The sequence below is a fragment of the Heterodontus francisci genome, chromosome 5, assembly GCF_036365525.1.
Source record: "Heterodontus francisci isolate sHetFra1 chromosome 5, sHetFra1.hap1, whole genome shotgun sequence".
NCBI classification, from domain to species: Eukaryota; Metazoa; Chordata; class Chondrichthyes; order Heterodontiformes; family Heterodontidae; genus Heterodontus; species Heterodontus francisci.
The window spans coordinates 30,366,462-30,386,182 of record NC_090375.1 but is presented as its reverse complement, the minus strand read 5'-3'; the positions used below and the strand labels follow the sequence as shown (position 1 = coordinate 30,386,182).

The 19,721-nt window shown below is 45.8% G+C and overlaps 1 protein-coding gene across 2 annotated transcripts in view; it reads left to right on the top strand.

Annotated features, from left to right (window-relative positions):
- Nucleotides 1–19,721, top strand: part of LOC137369792 (microtubule cross-linking factor 1) — a 244,490-nt gene that overhangs the window by 172,955 nt on the left and 51,814 nt on the right. For both annotated transcript variants that reach the window (XM_068031272.1, XM_068031271.1), the window contains exon 11: nt 1,715–1,966. In XM_068031272.1, the coding sequence (XP_067887373.1) occupies nt 1,715–1,966 (252 nt within the window). The remainder of the gene's footprint in view (nt 1–1,714; nt 1,967–19,721) is intronic.

Sequence of the window (19,721 nt, the reverse complement as noted above, 5' to 3'; positions counted from 1 at the left end):
GGGTTGCAAAGGTGCCAGCAGCCCTCAGGGTACTGGTCATTTGTCATGTGTGAACATGGATAAAGAGAGAGAAATTTTAACCCCACCACTCCCACTCCCTTTACTTGGTGGAAACCAGACTGTTGGGGAGGGGGAGTGCGGGGGAACAGGGGGTGTGCAGCTAAAATGGAATTCAGGCTCAGCCACTCACGTCCCAATATCCAGGCTTGGGCTGATAAGTGGCAAGTAACATTCGTGCCACACAGGTGCCAGGCATTGACCATCTCCAACAAGAGAGAATCTAACCATCTCCCCTTGCCATTCAATGGCATTACGATCGCTGAATCCCCCACTATCAACACCCTGGGGTTACCATTGACCAGAAACTGAACTGAAATGGCCATATAAATACCATGGCTACAAGAGCAGGTCAGAGGTTAGGAATCCTGCGGTGAGTAACTTCCCTCCTGACTCCCCAAATCCTGTCCACCATCTACAAATTAGGAGTGTGATGGAATACTTCCCACTTGCCTGGATGGGTGCAGCTCCAACAACACTCAAGAAGCTCAACACCATCCAGGACAAAGCAACCTGCTTGATTGGCACCCCATCCATCACCGACACACAGTGGCAGCAGTGTGTACCATCTACAAGATGCACTGCAGCAACATACCAAGGCTCCTTAGACAGTACCTTCCAAACCCACGACCTCTATCACCTCGAAGGACAAGGGCAGTAGATGCATGGGAACACCACCACCTGCAAGATTCCCTCCAAACCACACACCATCCTGACTTGGAACTATATCGCCATTGATATGTCACTGTTGCTGTGTCAAAATCCTGGAACTCCCTAACAGCACTGTGGGTGTCCCTACCCCACATGGACTGCTGCGGTTCAAGAAGGCAGCTCACCACCACCTTCTCTAAGACTGTTAGGATGGGCAATAAATGCTGGTCATGAATGAATATTTAAAAAAAAATCCCACCCCAATTTGGCCGACTGCAATTTTAAATTGCTGCTGGCAAAGATATCCGCTGGAAGTCTTTAACTATGCAGATCAGGCTCTGATGGCATCATCAAAGTCCAACTGCTAGTTTTGTCTGGGGCCTGACGAGTGGTTGTTTCTGCACCAGGCCACAGCAATCAGGAGCTCCAAGAAGGGCAGGTAGAGGTCCAGTAAATGTAAGTCTTAAAGTAAGTCCAAGAGGAGCAGGATTGATTCCCCAGGTCCCGCAAGGACACCTCGGGCCTTCTCTGTCCTTGGCCTCCCCCTCCCCGCCACTGACTGTTTTGGTCAGGATGTTGCCATGCAACATGCTAATACAGCCCAGTTGATAAAATCGGCCGAGCTTCCCTGGTACTGCTTCTGGATGGGCCTGCTGCTCGCTAGACCCCATTCCCACCCAAGAGTTAAAATTGACCTCTGGGATGTCAGTATGCCAGCTGTGCCCAGTGCTGTCCTTGCTCACTGCCCAAGGTTAGTTGTGGCACCTCTGCTGCACCACTCATTGAAATCAGCTAACTTAGCAACATCTTGCGTTTATATAGCACAGCTTGAAGATTGAACCTGAGAGCCTTCCTGCTCTGTCTCACTCAGCTGGAGCATTTACCCACTAAGCGCACAAAAATTTCTAATTTTTAAGGAGAGTTCCTGATGTTAGAATTGAATAAATACTTCAGCGTTCGTTAACAAATAGCAATTTTGGTATTTGAAAACGTCTTTTTTTGTCAGTTTGAAGAGAGGGTCGGGAAACAATCCATCATGAAGGGCTCCGTTGATCCCAAAGAAGTGTTCAAGCGGGAGCGGGAAGAACACCGGAAACTATTGGCCGACAGTCACAGTCAGGTCATGGATCTTCACTGGCAGCTGCAACACTCTGAAAAAAACTGGAAACGTGAGAAGGTGGAGCTGCTGGACAGGTTCGACCGAGAGCGGCGAGAATGGGAATGGCAGATGAAGGAGCTACAGAGCAAGCTAGAGCAGGTGGGTAAAAGGGAAGAGCTTGTCAGGAAAAAAAAATCCACATTGTACTGAAAAGTCTGTCGGTGCTTGAAGCTGGTTACTTAATGTTGGACAAAACTCCATTGCCTACTGAAGTTTGACAGTGTGTCCCATCGCTACTCTAGGTGGAATAATTCATTGCAATTTGCAAAGTGGATGTGTAGTACTGCAGTTGGAGTTTGCAATGAAAGAGTTGCTGAAATAACATATCTTAATTGTAGGGTCAAGTGAGTCAGGGGAAGGAAGGATGAGGTATACTGTTACTCATAATAAATATCAGGAAATCTTTACCATTCAGGACAGAAGATGCAACCTCACATTTAGCAGAAATCGATTGGCACGAGATAAGTAGGAGAGTATTTAAAGAAACATTTAACGAAATACAGAGCGAGTATATACCCCTGAGAGGAAAAAGCTCCACTTCACAGAAAAAACAGCCATGGACAACTAAAGAGATTGGAGATAGAATAAAACAAAAAGAAAGGGCTTACAAAAATGCAAAACTCAGCACAGATCCGGCCGAATGGGATCAATACAAAGACCAGCAAAGGGTCACAATGCAGCTTATAAGAGCTACTAAAACAGATTATGAAAGGAAACTTGCAAGGGACATCAAAATCAATAAGACGAAATTTTATAGTTACGTAAAGGGAAAGTGGGTGGTCAAGAGCAATGTAGGCCCACTAAAAGCTGGAAATGGAGATATTGTCATTGATAATGGGGAAATGGCAGACATGTTGAACAACTACTTTGCCTCAGTATTTACAGTTGAAAAGGAAGATAACTTGCCGGAAGTCCCAAAAAAATTAATAGCTGATAGAGGACAGGGACATAATACAATTAACGTAAGTAAATCATCAGTAACAAGGAAATTAATGGAACTAAAGAGTGAGAAATCCCCAGGACCTGACGGTTTCCATCCGAGGGTGTTAAAGGAAGTAGGGAGCATGTTGTAGATGCCCTAACTATAGTCTTTCAGAGTTCCCTAGATTCAGGAGTGGTCCCTCTGGATTGGAAAGTTGCACATGTCACTCCACTTTTTAAGAAGGGTGAAAGGGGGAACCAAGGAAATTATAGACCAGTTAGTCTGACATCTGTGGTGGGCAAGTTGCTGGAGTCTATAATCAAGGATAGGATGACTGAACATCTAGAACAATTTCAGTTAATCAGGGACAGCCAGCATGGATTCATGACTGGAAGGTCATGCCTGACAAATCTCATTGAATGTTTTGAAGAGGTGACTAAGGTAGTGGACAGGGCAGTGTCCATGGATGTTATTTATATGGACTTCCAGAAGGCTTTTGATAAAGTCCCACCTAAGAGACTGTTAACTAAGGTAGAAGCCCATGGAGTTGAGGGCAAATTATTGGCATGGTTAGGAAGTTGGTTAAGTGGTAGGTGACAGAGAGTGGGGATAATGGGTAAGTACTCCGATTGGCAGGATGTGACTAGTGATGTCCCGCAGGGATCTGTGTTGGGGCCTCAATTATTCACATTATTCATTAACAACTTGGATGATGGCATAGTAAGTTATATATCCAAATTTGCTGATGATACAAAGTTAGGCGGCATTGTAGACGGTCTAGATGATAAAATTGCAAAGAGATATTGACAGACTAGGTGAGTGGGCAAAACTGTGGCAGATGGATTTCAAGGCGAGCTAGTGTGAGATTATCCATTTTGGACCAAAAAAGGATAGAGCAGGGTACTTTCTAAATGGGAAGAGGTTAAGTACAGTGGATCTCGAAAGAGACTTGGGGGGTTCAGGTGCATAGATCTTTAAAATGCCACAAGCAAGTGCAGGAAGTAATCAAAAAGGTTAATGGAATGCTAGCCTTTATATCTAGAGGGTTGGAATATAAAGACACAGAGGTTATGCTGCAGCTGTACAAAACCCTGGTTAGACTCCACTTGGAGTACTGTGAGCAGTTCTGGGCACCACACCTTAGGAAGGATATATTGGCCTTGGAGGGAATGCAACGTAGGTTTACAAGAATGATACCTGGACTACAGGGGTTAAGTTACGAGGAGAGATTACACAAATTAGGCCTGTTTTCGCTAGAATTTAGAAGGTTAAGGGGTGATCTGATCGAAGTCTTCAAGATATTAACAGGAAAAGACAGGCTAGATAAAGATAAACTATTTCCACTGGTTGGAGATTCAGAAACTAGGGGGCATAGTCTAAAAATTAGGAGCAGATCGTTCAGGAGAGATGTTAGGAAGCACTTCTTCACGCAAAGGGCGGGAGAGGTTTGGATCTCTCTCCCACAAACAGTAGTTGAAGCTAGAACAGTTATTAATTATAAATCTGAGATAGATAGATTTTTGTTAAGCAAAGATATTAAGGGATATGGGCCAAAGGCAGGTATATGGAGTTAGGCCGTGGATCATCCATGATCTCATTGAATGGCGGGACAGGCTCGAGGGGCTGAATGGCCTACCCCTGTTCCTATGTATGTAAGTAGCACAGTACTTAAATGTTGTACACAATAGGAAAACTTTCCCCTGGTCACTATTTGTTAATGCAGTCATAAACCAGTTCGTTTAGGCACCTTAATGGTTTCAGGAGAAATCATAAACATTGGACAGGGGGAATTAATTTCCTCACCATTTTCAGCCTATTTCCACTACAGAATTCCTACTTTCAAGCAGCGACTACTCCTCAAAAAACTACTGTGTTGGCTGTAAAGAGCTTTTGGGCGTCTTGAGGTTGTGAAAAGCACTATAAAAAATGCGAGTGCATTTTTGTGGCAGGAAAATTAGGCACAAAATGTGGCAGCCAGCGTTGTTCTGTAAAGTTACTCCCTTATTCTCACTAGCCCTTCCCACAATGTGCCCTCCTTTTATAAATGAAAGTGAGCGGTTTCTGATTCTGATGATACTCAGTTTCTGAGTTTCAGTGCTGCTGCGAAACACATTTTGGGCCAGATTTTTTTTGCTTTTTCGGATATACCTGGACTTGCTTCGCATGGCTTCTGATAGAGTCAGCCCACCAGCAGATCTTCACCCCCTTAACTGCAGTCCGGGCTTCTCAACAGCATTACCTACAGGAATACCCTTGTTCTCCATTATCATGGAGGAGGAGGAGCAGAACAGGATGGAGCAGAGGAGAATCAGGCAGCATCTCACTGAATGCTATTCACGTTGTAGAATCTACAGGCAGCACATGTCATACGATGAAATGTATGTAAGAACAGTGAGCTTCATCAAAGAGGCAGTAGGGCAACTTTGTCACTTACTGCATAAGGATCTTCAGTCAAGCTCCTCTACCTGCACTGCTCTCTCTGTGGCTGCAACTATTATGACTCATATCAGGTCCCACAAGGGATCTCTATAGGAAGTCAGCCCACCAGCAGATTTAAAAGCTGCACTCTAATTTCCACGTACCGCAACAGATTAATCGCATCTTACATAGGATTTACGCCAATCACTACCCCAATGAATATGAAAATCCTTCCTCAGGAAATGTTCCCACTGCATTGATGACACCACGAGCAGACGGTGATCAGAGGAAGTCTTCCTTTAATCAGTGGGTGAAATGATAACTTTGGAATTATGGTGACGTGAATGCTAAAATTTCCTTCCTTCACCTGCTCTTTTTCCAGAGGCTGTTTCATACCTTAGGTTGGCATTGCCAATTCTGAATATTTTGCTCACCGCTGTAGTCAGGGATCAGCTCCTCATATCTCCATTTATTGTCCCACTTTGCATGCTGTCAACTTCAACTTGACAAATCTGAAAATCTTCTGATTAAAGCATTTGAAAGAAAATCTGGACTTTATGTGAGAATGCTGCATTTAATCAGGGTTTTGGTTGAGTGCGTGTGCCTGCTGATTAAACCACTGTGCACATGTACTCACCTGAAAATGGATATCAACCACAACCCTCCGTCTCATATTGCTTTTGTGGCACCATGTAGCTGCAGGTTAGTAAGACCGCCAATAAACAGGACCCTGGGAAAGCAGGAGCAGAGCCAGATCTAGGACACCAAAGGGCTGAAATCTGTCTGCAATATTAGTGACCAGCGGGTTTGTGCATCCATTATGAAATGCCTCAGTCTGATATTTTAGTGAAAGCGGTATCTTGTTTTAAACAATAAGTGATGGACGGAGCAAATTTCATAAATTCAACACGTTGATGCATTTGTTGCTAATATTTGTCTTTACAACCCACGGAAATGTCACTCACAAGCCAGAGAAAGTGAAATATAAGCATTAATATCAATCTGAAATGGGGTATGGTAGTGCAGGGGTTCTGTTGCTGGGCTAATAACCTGCACAATGTGAGTTCAAATCCAACTGTGGCTTTTTGAAAATTTAAATTCAGTTTTTTAAAAAATCAGGAGGTAAAAGTTGTTATCAGCAAAAGTAAATGGTAGTCTGGGACTTTTGCTGGTGTTTTGCCTTGAATTCTATCACACTGTACTTTACTCTGTGAAAAATATAAGCCTTTCATATATAATCAAAAAAAACATACTGTTGCCATCTTTTTGAATACATTTTTCTGTCAACTTTTTAACATTATGGATTCCTGTGTCCATGGGGGGAATTTTATGCCGTGCGGCAGGCAGTCCTGTCGCCACATGGGAAGCAGGCACAAAAAACCGTGCGGGCTGCTTCCCGACCCGGGGCGGGGTGGGGACCCGGCATTGGGAAGGGGAGGCCCGCTGAGAGCCACCACCCCCCTGCCCTTGCTAACGACTCCACTACACCCCCGTCCCCCCACGAACCCTGCCGTGCGAAACCCCTCCCGCCCTGACCTACCCATGGCCTGGGTCCAGCAACGCTCCGGGGCCTCAGGTAGGTGCTGCACCGGGAGCTGCCACCGTCTCCATGGCTGCTCAGTCTAGAGATATGAGTTCACATCCTACCACAGCAGTTGTTAAATTCAGTTAATTAAACAAATCTGGAATGGAAAAGCTACTGTTAACAATGGAGATCATGAAACTAATGGATTGTTGTTGAAAGCCAGCTGGCTCACTATTATCCTTCAGAGAAGAAAACCTGCTTTCTTTACTCAGTCTGGCCTATATGTGACCTCACACCCTTGGTAATGGGCTGACTCCTAACTGCTGCCTGAAATGGCCTAGTGATCCACTCAGTTGTATTAATACCACTGCAGAAAAAAACTGGAATCCATATGGACTACAGTAGTTCAAGAAGGCAGCTCATCACCAACTTCTCATGACAATTAAGGATGGGCAATAATTGTTGGCCTTGCCAGTGACACCCACAGACCTTGAATAAAAAATTGTTTCTTCATCAGTGAACCAGTTGGGTTTTTATGATAGGCAGCTTCATGGAAACTTTACTTTTCAAATTCTCAAACTTCCATTGTGAAATGTTCTGGATTGTTGGTCGATTATGGGAGATTGGCTCTCATTAAAATAAAATCAGTGAGCTGCCTTTTCAGCGTGTGTTTAGCACTGGCAGATTACTGGTTTTATTTTAATGAGGCCCAGTAGTGAAATCAGCCAAGGGGAATACACAGCAGGGAGGGATCTCCAGTGGTTTCCTCCAGGAGCCAAGCCACCAGTTGCGATCTAAACAGGAGGGCCAGTCAATCTTAACAACACTCAGCTGCGGCAGTTTCATAGCTGCCTTCAGCCATTCCTTTGATGACTACCGGTTTAGCTGTTTTCTATACAGTTCCAGTTGGTGGACTTGTGCAGCGTTCTCCATTCAAAGTTACTTCCGGGTCATATATACGTCACAGAGGCGCCAGGTGCCTATTTCCCCACGTACGACAAGATCGTAGAAAGCTTCAGGTCAGTGACAACAGAGTGTTAAGTCCTCCAGTTGCACCTTCATCTCCTACTGCACCATTACGACAAAAAAATAGGGTGCTAAAGAGACTGCAATCAGCCTGTTTTCTCTATTTTACAAAACAGAGAATAAAGATTTGTGCCTGTGTCAAACCTTGCTTCAGGTATTTTTGAAACTAACAAAATAGGTTTTGTTAAAGACTCAGTGAAAAACATTCTATCTTTTGGCCAGGTGAAATGCTACTGGCGCATCCTGGAAAATTGCAGACACTGCTAATGTTCAGTCTACAGGATCTATCTTCAGCTAACAGAGTTACAAAAATAATTCAGTTGGTAAATGTAATCATGTTATTGTGAAATATGTAATGTTCTGATTCTTTTGACTTTGTTTTAACATTTTAACTTTGGGAATTAAAAATTTCAGTTCCTGAGGGAGAAACAATTGTGGACAAAGGTTTTATAAGAAAATATATTGAATGAACCAATTGGTTCATCAATCTACCATGATGGCTAAAGTTCACATGTGAAATGTGTATGTGGGAATTTACTGTGGGAAAAATTGACGCAAAAGTGTGCACAAAATCATCAGAAAGTTAGATTTGTAGACAGCAATTGGATTCAGACATAAGGGCAGGGATTTTAATTGACTAAGGGTTTTTGCTAAGGAAACCATGGGTTTCAGTTAGATACCTGCCTAGCTGCAGCAGAATGACATCTATATATTACAGTAAAACTCTTATGGTCAATTTTAACCATACTTTCCCAGCGGAAACTGGGCATGCAAGCAGTTAAAAGCAACTGGACGACTAACTCGTCAAAGCCCTCCCTGGTTCATGCCATTTCAATTTAAACCTGATCTTCTGAACAGGCAGCAAAAGCCCCCAGCATAAACCAGAGGGGTCCTTCTATATTCATGCACATTGGCGTCAGATGATATCAGCGGGCCCCCAGCACCATCTTAACTCTGACCTGAGTGGGGAAGCTACTCTTTTCCTGTCAGCTAAGGACAGGTGAGAAGAGGATCAAAAGCAGAAGAGGCCATTTTAACTGCTGGGCCTCATCAGCATGCTGTGGACTGACTTCCTGCCCGGAATGAGTGAGAACAGGGCGGAAAGCGACTGCTGGCCTTCTGAAATTCATGTGTCATTTGGCCACCCACTGATGCTCAGTAAGGTGATGGGGAGGGAGTCTCACGGTAGAGAAATGGTGGGAGGAAGACTGGAGCAGGGAGGCCTAAACTTTCCTTGTGGAGACTGGAGGAGCACTCCTGCTCATGGGACCCACGAGAGGCAAGTAAAATTTTATCTTGAATGACCTGTTTTGATTCCGATCATCTTCTCACTTGACTTTACCTGGTAAGAAAGCCACAATGGCTGCCTGCCTCAGGATGGAATTCTAATCACGGTCAGGAGCTGATGGCATCATCAGACCCTGATCTGCATATGTAATGAGGGACAGTAAACGGTTGTTTTTGCTGCCTGCTCAGATTAAAATTGAATTGAAGACGACGGGCCATGGTGGGTAAGTAACCCAGTCGATTTTACTTGACTACCCACCCTGTTTGCAAAACTGTCAAAACCCCTTCAAGGCCATGTGTTCATCCACCTAGGCATTTTGAAAGGTTTAGTCTGGAGCCAGCACAGGGAGGAGACGAGGGTCCACCCTTACCTGGTGCTGTCAGGAGATAAATTGATATAATATATTTCACACCCTCATGACAGTAGAGTTGGGAGTGGCCTGGAGACAAAGAAAGAGAAACAACAGATGGAAGATGACAGCAGAACTAAACAGGAGATAGAAGTTAATGGGGAACCAGATGGTTTCCTGAGTCATTTGCTAATAGAGCAGAGGCAGTCTGACAGTGCTCTCACACCGGTTTCATTTGCAAATGCATATCCATCACAAGGTTACAAAACACATTAAAACAAAAAGCTCTGCACTGAAATACCAATATTCAAGTGCCTTGATAGCAGGGCTGACATCTTCATTATTAAATATAAAAAATTAAACATCAAAACCAACACAGAAACAAAATCGGAGCATATATAAAACGCATGTACTGGCATAGCTTTAAACTAACGTAACACCTCAGCACCGCTAGTCTTTGATTTATGACTAACTTGTTAGTTTGGTTTGCAGCATATAGGTGACAAAATGGTGGATTCATCTTCAATTGGAAAAGAACATGCTGGAACGGCACAGTTGATGAAGGTCACTAAAATGTTAACCTATCCGTTTTCTCTTTCAGATGCTGATTAACCTGTTGTTCCTTTCCACGCATTTTTTGCATCCGCAGTTTTTCATTTTAACTTTGATATTTGATTCATCTGTAAATCTATTGACGCTATTCTTTCGCGGAGAGCTGGAGTATGATTGTGCTAGTGCAGAGGCAGGTTCAATTGACTGTCAGGAATGTGAAAAATGTCACTTTTCAGAAGCTCAGCATTGCTGTAGAATGTGGCTGGAAATATCTGTGAGAGAGACTGCTACTCCATTTGGTGAAGTATTAGATAGAAACTTCTAGCAGCACAGATCTTGCAGTTAGAAATCAAATTTAAATAATAAAGTATTGATGAATAAAACAATAGACAATGTTCTGGTTTCCAGTATCTGGCTTGTAATATATAGAAAGGGTGTAATCATGTACAGTTAGCTTCCTGTGCAATTAGTCTTTGTGGATGAAAGGATGTCTGACGTGGATTAGTACTACGCCTGTCCCTGTTTGATAATGAAATTAAAAAATATTTTTGACCACTACCCCCTTTATTACTGTACAGAACCACTGACAGCTGGGAGATTTGTGTGCAGAGAAAGCCAATTATTTTTAATAGAAGGGATTATGCTTCAGCGATGGGGGAGGGAAAGGATTGTTTTGAGGATAACCGAACAGTAGTTGCAGGATAAAGATTAAAGGGAGCTTCCTTCATGGAAAAATTGACAATTTATGAAGCTCCTTAAACCCTGAATATCTCAGCCATTTAGCACAAAGCTTGGCCTCGTGGGAAGTGACACAGGGTTGGCCATTGAATGAAGCTTGCTTGAGTTTAACTGTGAATTCTGTGTCACAACCCATATTATTAACAGCTGGGAGCTGTTCAAAACAATATAATGGTGTCACTGTCTGGGGTATTAAGTTTATGGTGGTTTTAAGGTCTGTCGGTTTTCTCTAAAGGCAGCTTACTTTAGTCAGTGTCTCAAAACTTGGACAGGAGTTGGGCACTCTCATGCTTACATTTGCTGCTTAAAACCTTCCCACCAACCCATTAATGCTGCATATTGTAAAAGATTATATATTTGGCACATTTCTGCTGAGAAATTTGTGCTTGTGATCTCATTGTTAGTACATTGTGTTCTGCCTCGCGCAGCAGTGCTGAGCTGTGAAAGGCAGTGCCACAGTGGGTTGAATCGTCCATTCTTCATGACTGTTCACTCCAGATTTTCAATCTCTCGAAGAAATATTGGTTCAGAAACACAAACAAGCACTCGTCTTCCTAGGAGCAAAGAGGGGAGTGGTAAACTCAGCACTTGGCTGATCTGTCCACAAGAAAACTTGCCGTCTCCTTCAGGGCCTCGCTGTAATTGAGTTGTGAGCTGCCTGATTAGGTTTCTTGTGATAGGGAGAACAGTAATAATAATGATCTGAAGTTTTTGAATGAGTAAGATAATACTGATTTAATATAAACAGATTTTTTTAGCCTTTTATTATTTCACACGCCTCATTTGGCCACTAGCTTTTGCCAGTCTAAAGCTTAAAGAATGTTTGCACATACCAACAGCAAAGCAACTTGAATATATAAGGTACTGTGTCACAGTTTCCATTTAAACCACACTTCCAGCACTGGAGGCAAAGTTGGCAGAATTTTATTTTTCTTGAGTGGCCTGAATGAAACCTGTGGGGTGGAGGTGGGGGGGTGCGGTGGGAGGGGGAGATGTTAAATTTTCACTGGACTTACACTAACAAAGCTTTCTGCTTCTTGTGCTTTCGAGTGTGGGGCAGGCTTGATGGACCAGCTTGTCTTTTTCCTATCCATCAATTTTGTATGTTAGTATATTTTTTTCCTTTCAAGACATTTTAATTTTAACATGTAAATAACTACAAAGATTCAGGTAAAGAATATGTTATGGGCTGGGAATTATCAGCGAAGGATGGCTGGTGAACTGAAGAGTGCAGAATAGGATTTGCTTATTACAAACAGGGAAGGGATTTGTCAGTGCATAATGGGTGATAGACACCTACCAACAGGACTAAGCAAGGTGGGCAGGGCACAACAAAACAGTGTGTTATCCTTGCACACAACTTTCCCTTTTTTTAAAAATTCATTCGTGGGATGTGGGCATCGCTGGCCAGGCCAGCATTTATTGCTCATTCCTAATTGCCCTTGAGAAGGTGGTGGTGAGCTGCCTTCTTGAACCGCTGCAGTCCATGTGGGGTTGGTACACCCACAGTGCTGTTAGGAAGAGAGTTCCAGGATTTTGACCCAGTGACAGTGAAAGAACGGCAATATAGTTCCAAGTCAGGATGGTGTGTGACTTGGACGGGAACTTGCAGGTGGTGATGTTCCCATGCATCTGCTGCTCTTGTCCTTCGAGGTTGTAGAGGTCGTAGGTTTGGAAGGTGCTGTCTGAGGAGCCTTGGTGCGTTGCTGCAATGCATCTTGTAGATGGTACACACTGCTGCCACAGTGTGTCGGTGGTGGAGGGAGTGAATATTTGTAGATGGGGTGCCAATCAAGCGGGCAGCTTTGTTCTGGATGGTGTTGAGCTTCTTGAGTGTTGTTGGAGCTGCACCCATCCAGGCAAGTGGACAGTATTCCATCACACTCCTGACTTTTACCTTGTAGACTTTGAGGATTCCCAGCCTCTGACCTGCTCTTGTAGCCACGGTATTTATATGACTACTCCAGTTCAGTTTCTGGTCAATGGTAGCCCCTAGGATGTTGATATTGGGGGATTCAGCGATGGTAATGCCATTGAATGTCAAGGGGAGATGGTTAGATTCTCTCTTGTTGGAGATGGTCATTGCCTGGCACTTGTGTGGCGCAAATGTTACTTGCCACTTGTCAGCCCAAGCCTAGATATTGTCCAGGTCTTGCTGCATTTCTACACGGACTGCTTCAGTATTTGAGGAATTGCAGATGGTGTTGAACATTGTGCAATCATCAGTGAACATCCCCACTTCTGACCCTATGATGGAAGGAAGGTCATTGATGAAGCAGCTGAAGATGGTTGGGCCTGGGACACTACCCTGAGGAAATCCTGCAGTGATGTCCTGGAGCTCAGATGATTGACCTCCAACAACCACAGCCATCTTCCTTTGCACTAGGTATGACTCCAACCAGCAGAGTTTTCCCCCTGATTCCCATTGACTCCAGTTTTGCTAGTGCTCCTTGATGCCATACTCGGTCTAATGCTGCCGTGATGTCAAGGGCATTCACTCTCATCTCACCTCTTGAGTTCAGCTCTTTTGTCCATGTTTGAACCAAGGCTGTAATGAGGTCAGGAGCTGAGTGGCCCTGGCGGAACTGAAACTGAGCATCACTGAGCAGGTTATTGCTAAGCAAGTGCTGCTTGATGGCACTGTTGATGACACATTCCATCACTTTACTGATGATTGAGAGTAGACTGATGGGGCGGTATTTGGCTGGATTGGACTTGTCCTGCTTTTTGTGTACAGGACATAACTGGGCAATTTTCCACATTGCCGGGTAGATGCCAGTGTTGTGGCTGTACTGGAACAGCTTAGCTAGGGGTGCGGCAAGTTCTGGAGCACATGTCTTCAGTACTATTGCCGGAATATTGTCAGGACCCATAGCCTTTGCAGTATCCAGTGCCTTCATTCATTTCTTGATATCACGCGGAGGAAATCAAATTGGCTGAAGTCTGGCATCTGTAATGCTGGGGACTTCAGGAGGAGGCCGTGATGGATCATCAACTTGGCACTTCTGGCTGAAGATTGTTGCAAATGCTTCAGCCTTATCTTTCGCACTGATGTGCTGGGCTCCCCTATCATTGAGGATGGGGACATTTGTGGAGCCACCTCCTCCAGTTAGTTGTTTAATTTTCCATTACCATTCATGGCTGGATGTGGCAGGACTGCAGAGCTTAGATCTGATCCGTTGGTTATGGGATCGCTTGGCTCTGTCTATTGCATGCTGCTTATGCAGTTTGGTATGCAAGTAGTCCTGGGTTGTAGCTTCACCAGGTTCTCACCTCATTTTGAGGTATGCCTGGTGCTGCTCCTGGCATGCCCTCCTGCACTCTTCATTGAACCAGGGTTGGTCTCCTGGCATGATGATAATGGTAGAGTAGGGGATAAGCCGAGCCATGAGGTTACAGATTGTGGTTGAGTATAATTCTGCTGCTGCTGATGGCCCACAGCGCCTCATGGATGCCCAGTTTTGCATTGCTAGATCTGTTCGAAATCTATCCCATTTAGCACGGTGATAGTGCCACACAACACAATGGACGGTATCCTCAATGTGAAGGCGGGACTTCGTCTCCACAAGGACTGTGCGGTGGTCACTCCTACCAATACAGTCATGAACAGAAACATCTGCGGCAGGCAGATTGGTGAGGACAAGGTCAAGTATGTTTTTCCCTCGTGTTGGTTCCCTCACCACTTGCCGCAGACCCAGTCTAGCAGATATGTCCTTTAGTAGTCAGCCAGCTCGATCAGGAGTGGTGCTACCGAGCCACTCTTGGTGATGGACATTGAAGTCCCCCATCCAGAGTACATTTTGTGCCCTTGCCACCCTCAGTGCTTCCTCCAAATGGTGTTCAATATGGAGGAGTACTGACTCATCAGCTGAGGGAGGGCAGTAGGTGGTAATCAGTAGGTTACCTTGCCCATGTTTGACCTGATGCCATGAGACTTCATGGGGTCCGGAGTTAATGCTGCTTAGCATTATGCTGATCCAATTGAAACATGGCATGTTTCTGGCAGTTCCTACAGTCATACCAGTGCCAAACTGCTTTGGAACCCACCAGGAAGGCCGAGAGGGGGGGTTTTGACGCTTGGGCGACTCACAACCTCCATACATCCGTCCAGGCATACGCCATGGAGAGGTCACTCCACAGTCGCCTCACAGCGACCAAATTAACACGGAAGGCAGCAGTTACGGGTTATAAGTCCAGCTCAATTGGCATAGAGATTGGGCACCACGGGTTGCCTTTGTAGGTGGGAGAGGTCATCGCATCTCACTGGACAGCTACCGCCCGCCTCAAACCGGGCAGCCCCCCGGTCAGTAAGGTTCTGTCCCGCCACAATCTACCTACTTCAATGGGTGCTTGGAGCTCAGGGTCATTGCCCGACAAGTGGACTGCAACACCGCACCAAACAACAGGACCAAAAAAGGAAAGAAGGTACCAGCCCTTCGTTTTGCAAGCTGGATCATCAGAACTATGTGTCCTGGCCTGTCGGAAGACCTTACACAAATCAACGATTCTCGGAAGACCGCCATCATTAACAACAAGCTCAGTAGACTCAATGTGGACATTGCAGCACTTCAGGAGACACGCCTCCCTGCGAGCGGATCTCTAAGAGAGCAAGACTACACCTTCTTCTGGCAGGGTAGGGATCCTGAAGAACCAAGACAGCATGGAGTGGGCATCGCCATCAGAAACTCTTTGCTCAGCATGATAGAGCCACCCTCAAATGGCTCGGAACGCAGACTGTCCATCCGACTGTTCACCGCCTCTGGTCTAGTACACCTACTCAGCATCTATGCTCCAACACTCTACTCCCCACCTGAAGCTAAAGACCAGTTCTACGAGGAGCTCCATTATATCATTAGTAGCATCCCCAACACTGAACACCTGTTCCTGCTGGGGGACTTTAATGCCAGGGTTGGGGCCGACCATGACTCATGGTTCTCCTGCCTTGGGCGCTATGGCATTGGTAGGATGAATGAGAATGGACAGAGACTGCTTGAGTTGTGTGGCTATCATAACCTCTGCATCACCAACTCATTCTTTCACACTAAACCCTGTCACCAGGTTTCTTGGAGGCACCCAAGATCACGTCGTTGGCACCAGCTGGACCTCATTGTCACAAGGCGAGCCTCTTTAAACAGCGTTCAAATCACACACAGCTTCCACAGTGTGGACTGCGACACCGACCACTCCCTGGTGTGCAGCAAGGTTAGCCTCAAACCAAAGAAGCTGCATCACTCCAAGCAGAAGGGCCGCCAGCGCATCAACACTAGCAGAATTTCTCATCCACAGATGTTATGTAAGTTTCTAAATTCACTTGAGAAAGCCCTCCTAAACACTCACACAGGGGATGCAGGGACCAAGTGGGCCCACATCAGAGAGGCCATCTATGACTCAGCAATGACCACCTATGGCAAACGTGTGAAGCGGAATGCAGATTGGTTTCAATCTCACATTGAAGAGCTGGAACCTGTCATAGCCGCTAAGCGCATTGCACTGCTGAACTACAAGAAAGCCTCCAGCAAGTTAACATCCGTAGCACTTAAACCAGCCAGAAGCGCTGCACAAAGAGCAGCCAGGTGCTGCGCAAATGACTACTGGCAACACCAATGCAGTCATATTCAGCTGGCCTCTGACACCGGAAATATCAGAGGAATGTATGAGGGCATGAAGAGAGCTTTTGGGCCAACCATCAAGAAGATTGCCCCCCTCAAATCTAAATCAGGGGACACAATCACTGACCAATGCAAGGAAGTGGACCGCTGGGTGGAACACTACCTAGAACTGTACTCCAGGGAAAATGTCACTGAGACCGCCCTCAATGCAGCCCAGTCTCTGCCAGTCATGGATGAGCTGGATGTACAGCCAACAAAATCGGAACTCAGTGATGCCATTGATTCTCTAGCCAGCGGAAAAGCCCCTGGGAAGGATGGGATTACCCCTGAAATCATCAAGAGTGCCAATGCCGCTATACTTTCAGCTCTGTACGAACTGCTTTGCCTGTGCTGGGACGAGGGAGCAGGACCACAGGACATGCGCGATGCCAATATTATCACCCTCGATAAGAACAAGGGTGACCTCGGTGACTGCAACAACTACCGTGGAATCTCCCTGCTCAGCATAGTGGGGAAAGTCTTCGCTCGAGTCGCTTTAAACAGGCTCCAGAAGCTGGCTGAGCATGTCTACCCTGAGGCACAGTGTGGCTTTCGAGCAGAGAGATCCACCATTGACATGCTGTTCTCCCTTCGCCAGCTACAGGAGAAATGCCGTGAACAACAGATGCCCCTCTATGTTGCTTTCATTGATCTCACCAAAGCCTTTGACCTCGCCAGCAGATGTGGTCTCTTCAGACTACCAGTAAAGATTGGATGCCCACCAAAGCTACTAAGTATCATCACCTCATTCCATGACAATATGAAAGGCACAATTCAGCCTCATCAGACCTCTTTCCCATCCTGAGTGGTGTGAAACAGGGCTGTGTTCTCGCACCTACACTGTTTGGGATTGTCTTCTCCCTGCTGCTCTCACATGCGTTCAAGTCTTCAGAAGAAGGAATTTTCCTCCACACAAGATCAGGTGGCAGGTTGTTCAACCTTGCCCATCAAAGAGCGAAGACCAAAGTACGGAAAGTCCTCATCAGGAAACTCCTCTTTGCTGACGATGCTGCTTTAACATCTCACACTGAAGAGTGTCTGCTGAGACTCATCGACAGGATTGCGGCTGCCTGCACCGAATTTGGCCTAACCATCAGCCTCAAGAAAATGAACATCATGGGACAGGACATCAGAAGTGCCCTGTCCATAAATATCGGCGACCACACTCTGGAAGTGGTTCAAGGGTTCACCTACCTAGGCTCAACTATCACCAGTAACCTGTCTCTCGATGCAGAATTCAACAAGCGCATCGGAAAGGCTTCCTCTGCTATGTCCAGACTGGCCAAGAGAGTGTGGGAAAATGGCGCATTGACACAGAACACAAAAGTCCAAGTGTATCAAGCCTGTGTCCTCAGTACCTTGCTCTATGGCAGCGAGGCCTGGACAACGTATGTCAGCCAAGAGCGACGTCAATTCATTCCATCTTCGCTGCCTCCGGAGAATCCTTGGCATCAGGTGGCAGGACCGTATCTCCAACATAGAAGTCCTCGAGGCGGCCAACATCCCCAGCATATACACCCTACTAAGCCAGCGGCGCCTGAGATGACTTGGCCATGTGAGCCGCGTGGAAGATGGCAGGATCCCCAAGGACACATTGTACAGCGAGCTCGTCACTGGTATCAGACCCACCGGCCGTCCTTGTCTCCGCTTTAAAGACGTCTGCAAACGCGACATGAAGTCCTGTGACATTGATCACAAGTCGTGGAAGTCAGTTGCCAGCGATCGCCGGAGCTGGCGGGCAACCATAAAGGCGGGGCTAAAGCGTGGCGAGTCGAAGAGACTTAGCAGTTGGCAGGAAAAAAGACAGAAGCGCAAGGGGAGAGCCAACTGTGTAACAGCCCCGACAACCAATTTTATCTGCAGCACCTGTGGAAGAGTCTGTCACTCTAGAATTGGCCTTTATAGCCACTCCAGGCGCTGCTTCACAAACCACTGACCACCTCCAGGCGCTTACCCATTGTCTCTCGTGACAAGGAGGCCAAAGAATATCCAATTGAGGTCAAAGGTAAGGTGACCTCATCTCTGTTGTGACCCACTCATCTGTGCTTCCTAAGTTTCAGCAAAAATTGTTTCATCTCGAAAATCTAAGCCTCTCTAAGCAGATTCCAGTAATGCACACTGGGTAATTGACCATCTAATCCTCTATGAACATGTTCCAGTCACGCACACTGGGTGATTAAATATGTAATCCTCTGTGAGCATGTTCTAGTCCTGCAAACTAGTGTTGTTTTTACTTTCTCAGAGTTCTTGTTCTAGTGAAAGTAACATAATCACTGAATGGACCTAATTTCTGCCCGCTGTTCCTCTGTTCCCATAATAATAGCTGATGACATAGAAATTTTGCTTGGTGGGCAATATAGAGTCATAGAGTTTTACAGCACAGAAACAGGCCCTTCGGCCCAACGCGCCTGCGCCGACCATCAAGCACCCGTCCAATCTAATCCCATTTTCCAGCACTTGGCCCCTAGCCTTGTATGCTATGGCGTTTCAAGTGCTCATCTAAATATTTCTTCAATGTTGTGAGGGTTCCTGCTTCTACCACCACTTCAGGCAGTGTGTTCCAGATTCTAAACACCCTCTGGGTGAAAAAGATTTTCCTCAATTCTCCTCTAAACCTCCTGCCCCTTACCTTAAATCTATGCCCACTGGTTATTGACCTCTCTGCTAAAGGAAGAGGTTTCTTCCTATCTAACCTATCAGTGCCCCTCATAATTTTGTATACCTCAATCAGGTGCCCCCCTCAGCCTTCTCTGCTCCAAGGAAAACAGCCCTAGCCTATCCAGTCTCTCTTCATAGCTGAAATGCTCCAGCCCAGGCAACATCCTGCTGAATCTCCTCTGCACCCTCTCCAGTGCAATCACATCTTTCCTATAGTGTGGTGCCCAGAACTGTACACAGTACTCCAGCTGTGGCGTAACCAGTGTTTTATACAGCACTAACATAACCTCCCTGCTCTTATATTCTATGCCTCGGCTAATAAAAGGCAAGTATCCCATATGCCTTCCTAACCACCTTATCTACCTGTACTGCTGCCTTCAGTGATCTATGGTCCCTCTGTGCTCCCTAGGGTCCTACCATCCACTGTATATTCCCTTTCCTCGTTAGTCCTCCCAAAGTGCATCACCTCACACTTCTCAGGATTAAATTCCATTTGCCACTGCTCCACCCATCTTACCAGCCATCTATATCGTCCTGTAATCTAAGGCTTTCCTCCTCACTATTTACGACACAACCAATTTTCGTGTCGTCTGCGAACTTATTGATCATACCTCTATATTCACGTCTAAACCATTAATGTACACTACAAACAGTAAGGGTCCCAGCACCGATCCCTGCGGTACCCCACTGGTCACAGGCCTCCATTCTCAAAAACAACCCTTGACCATCA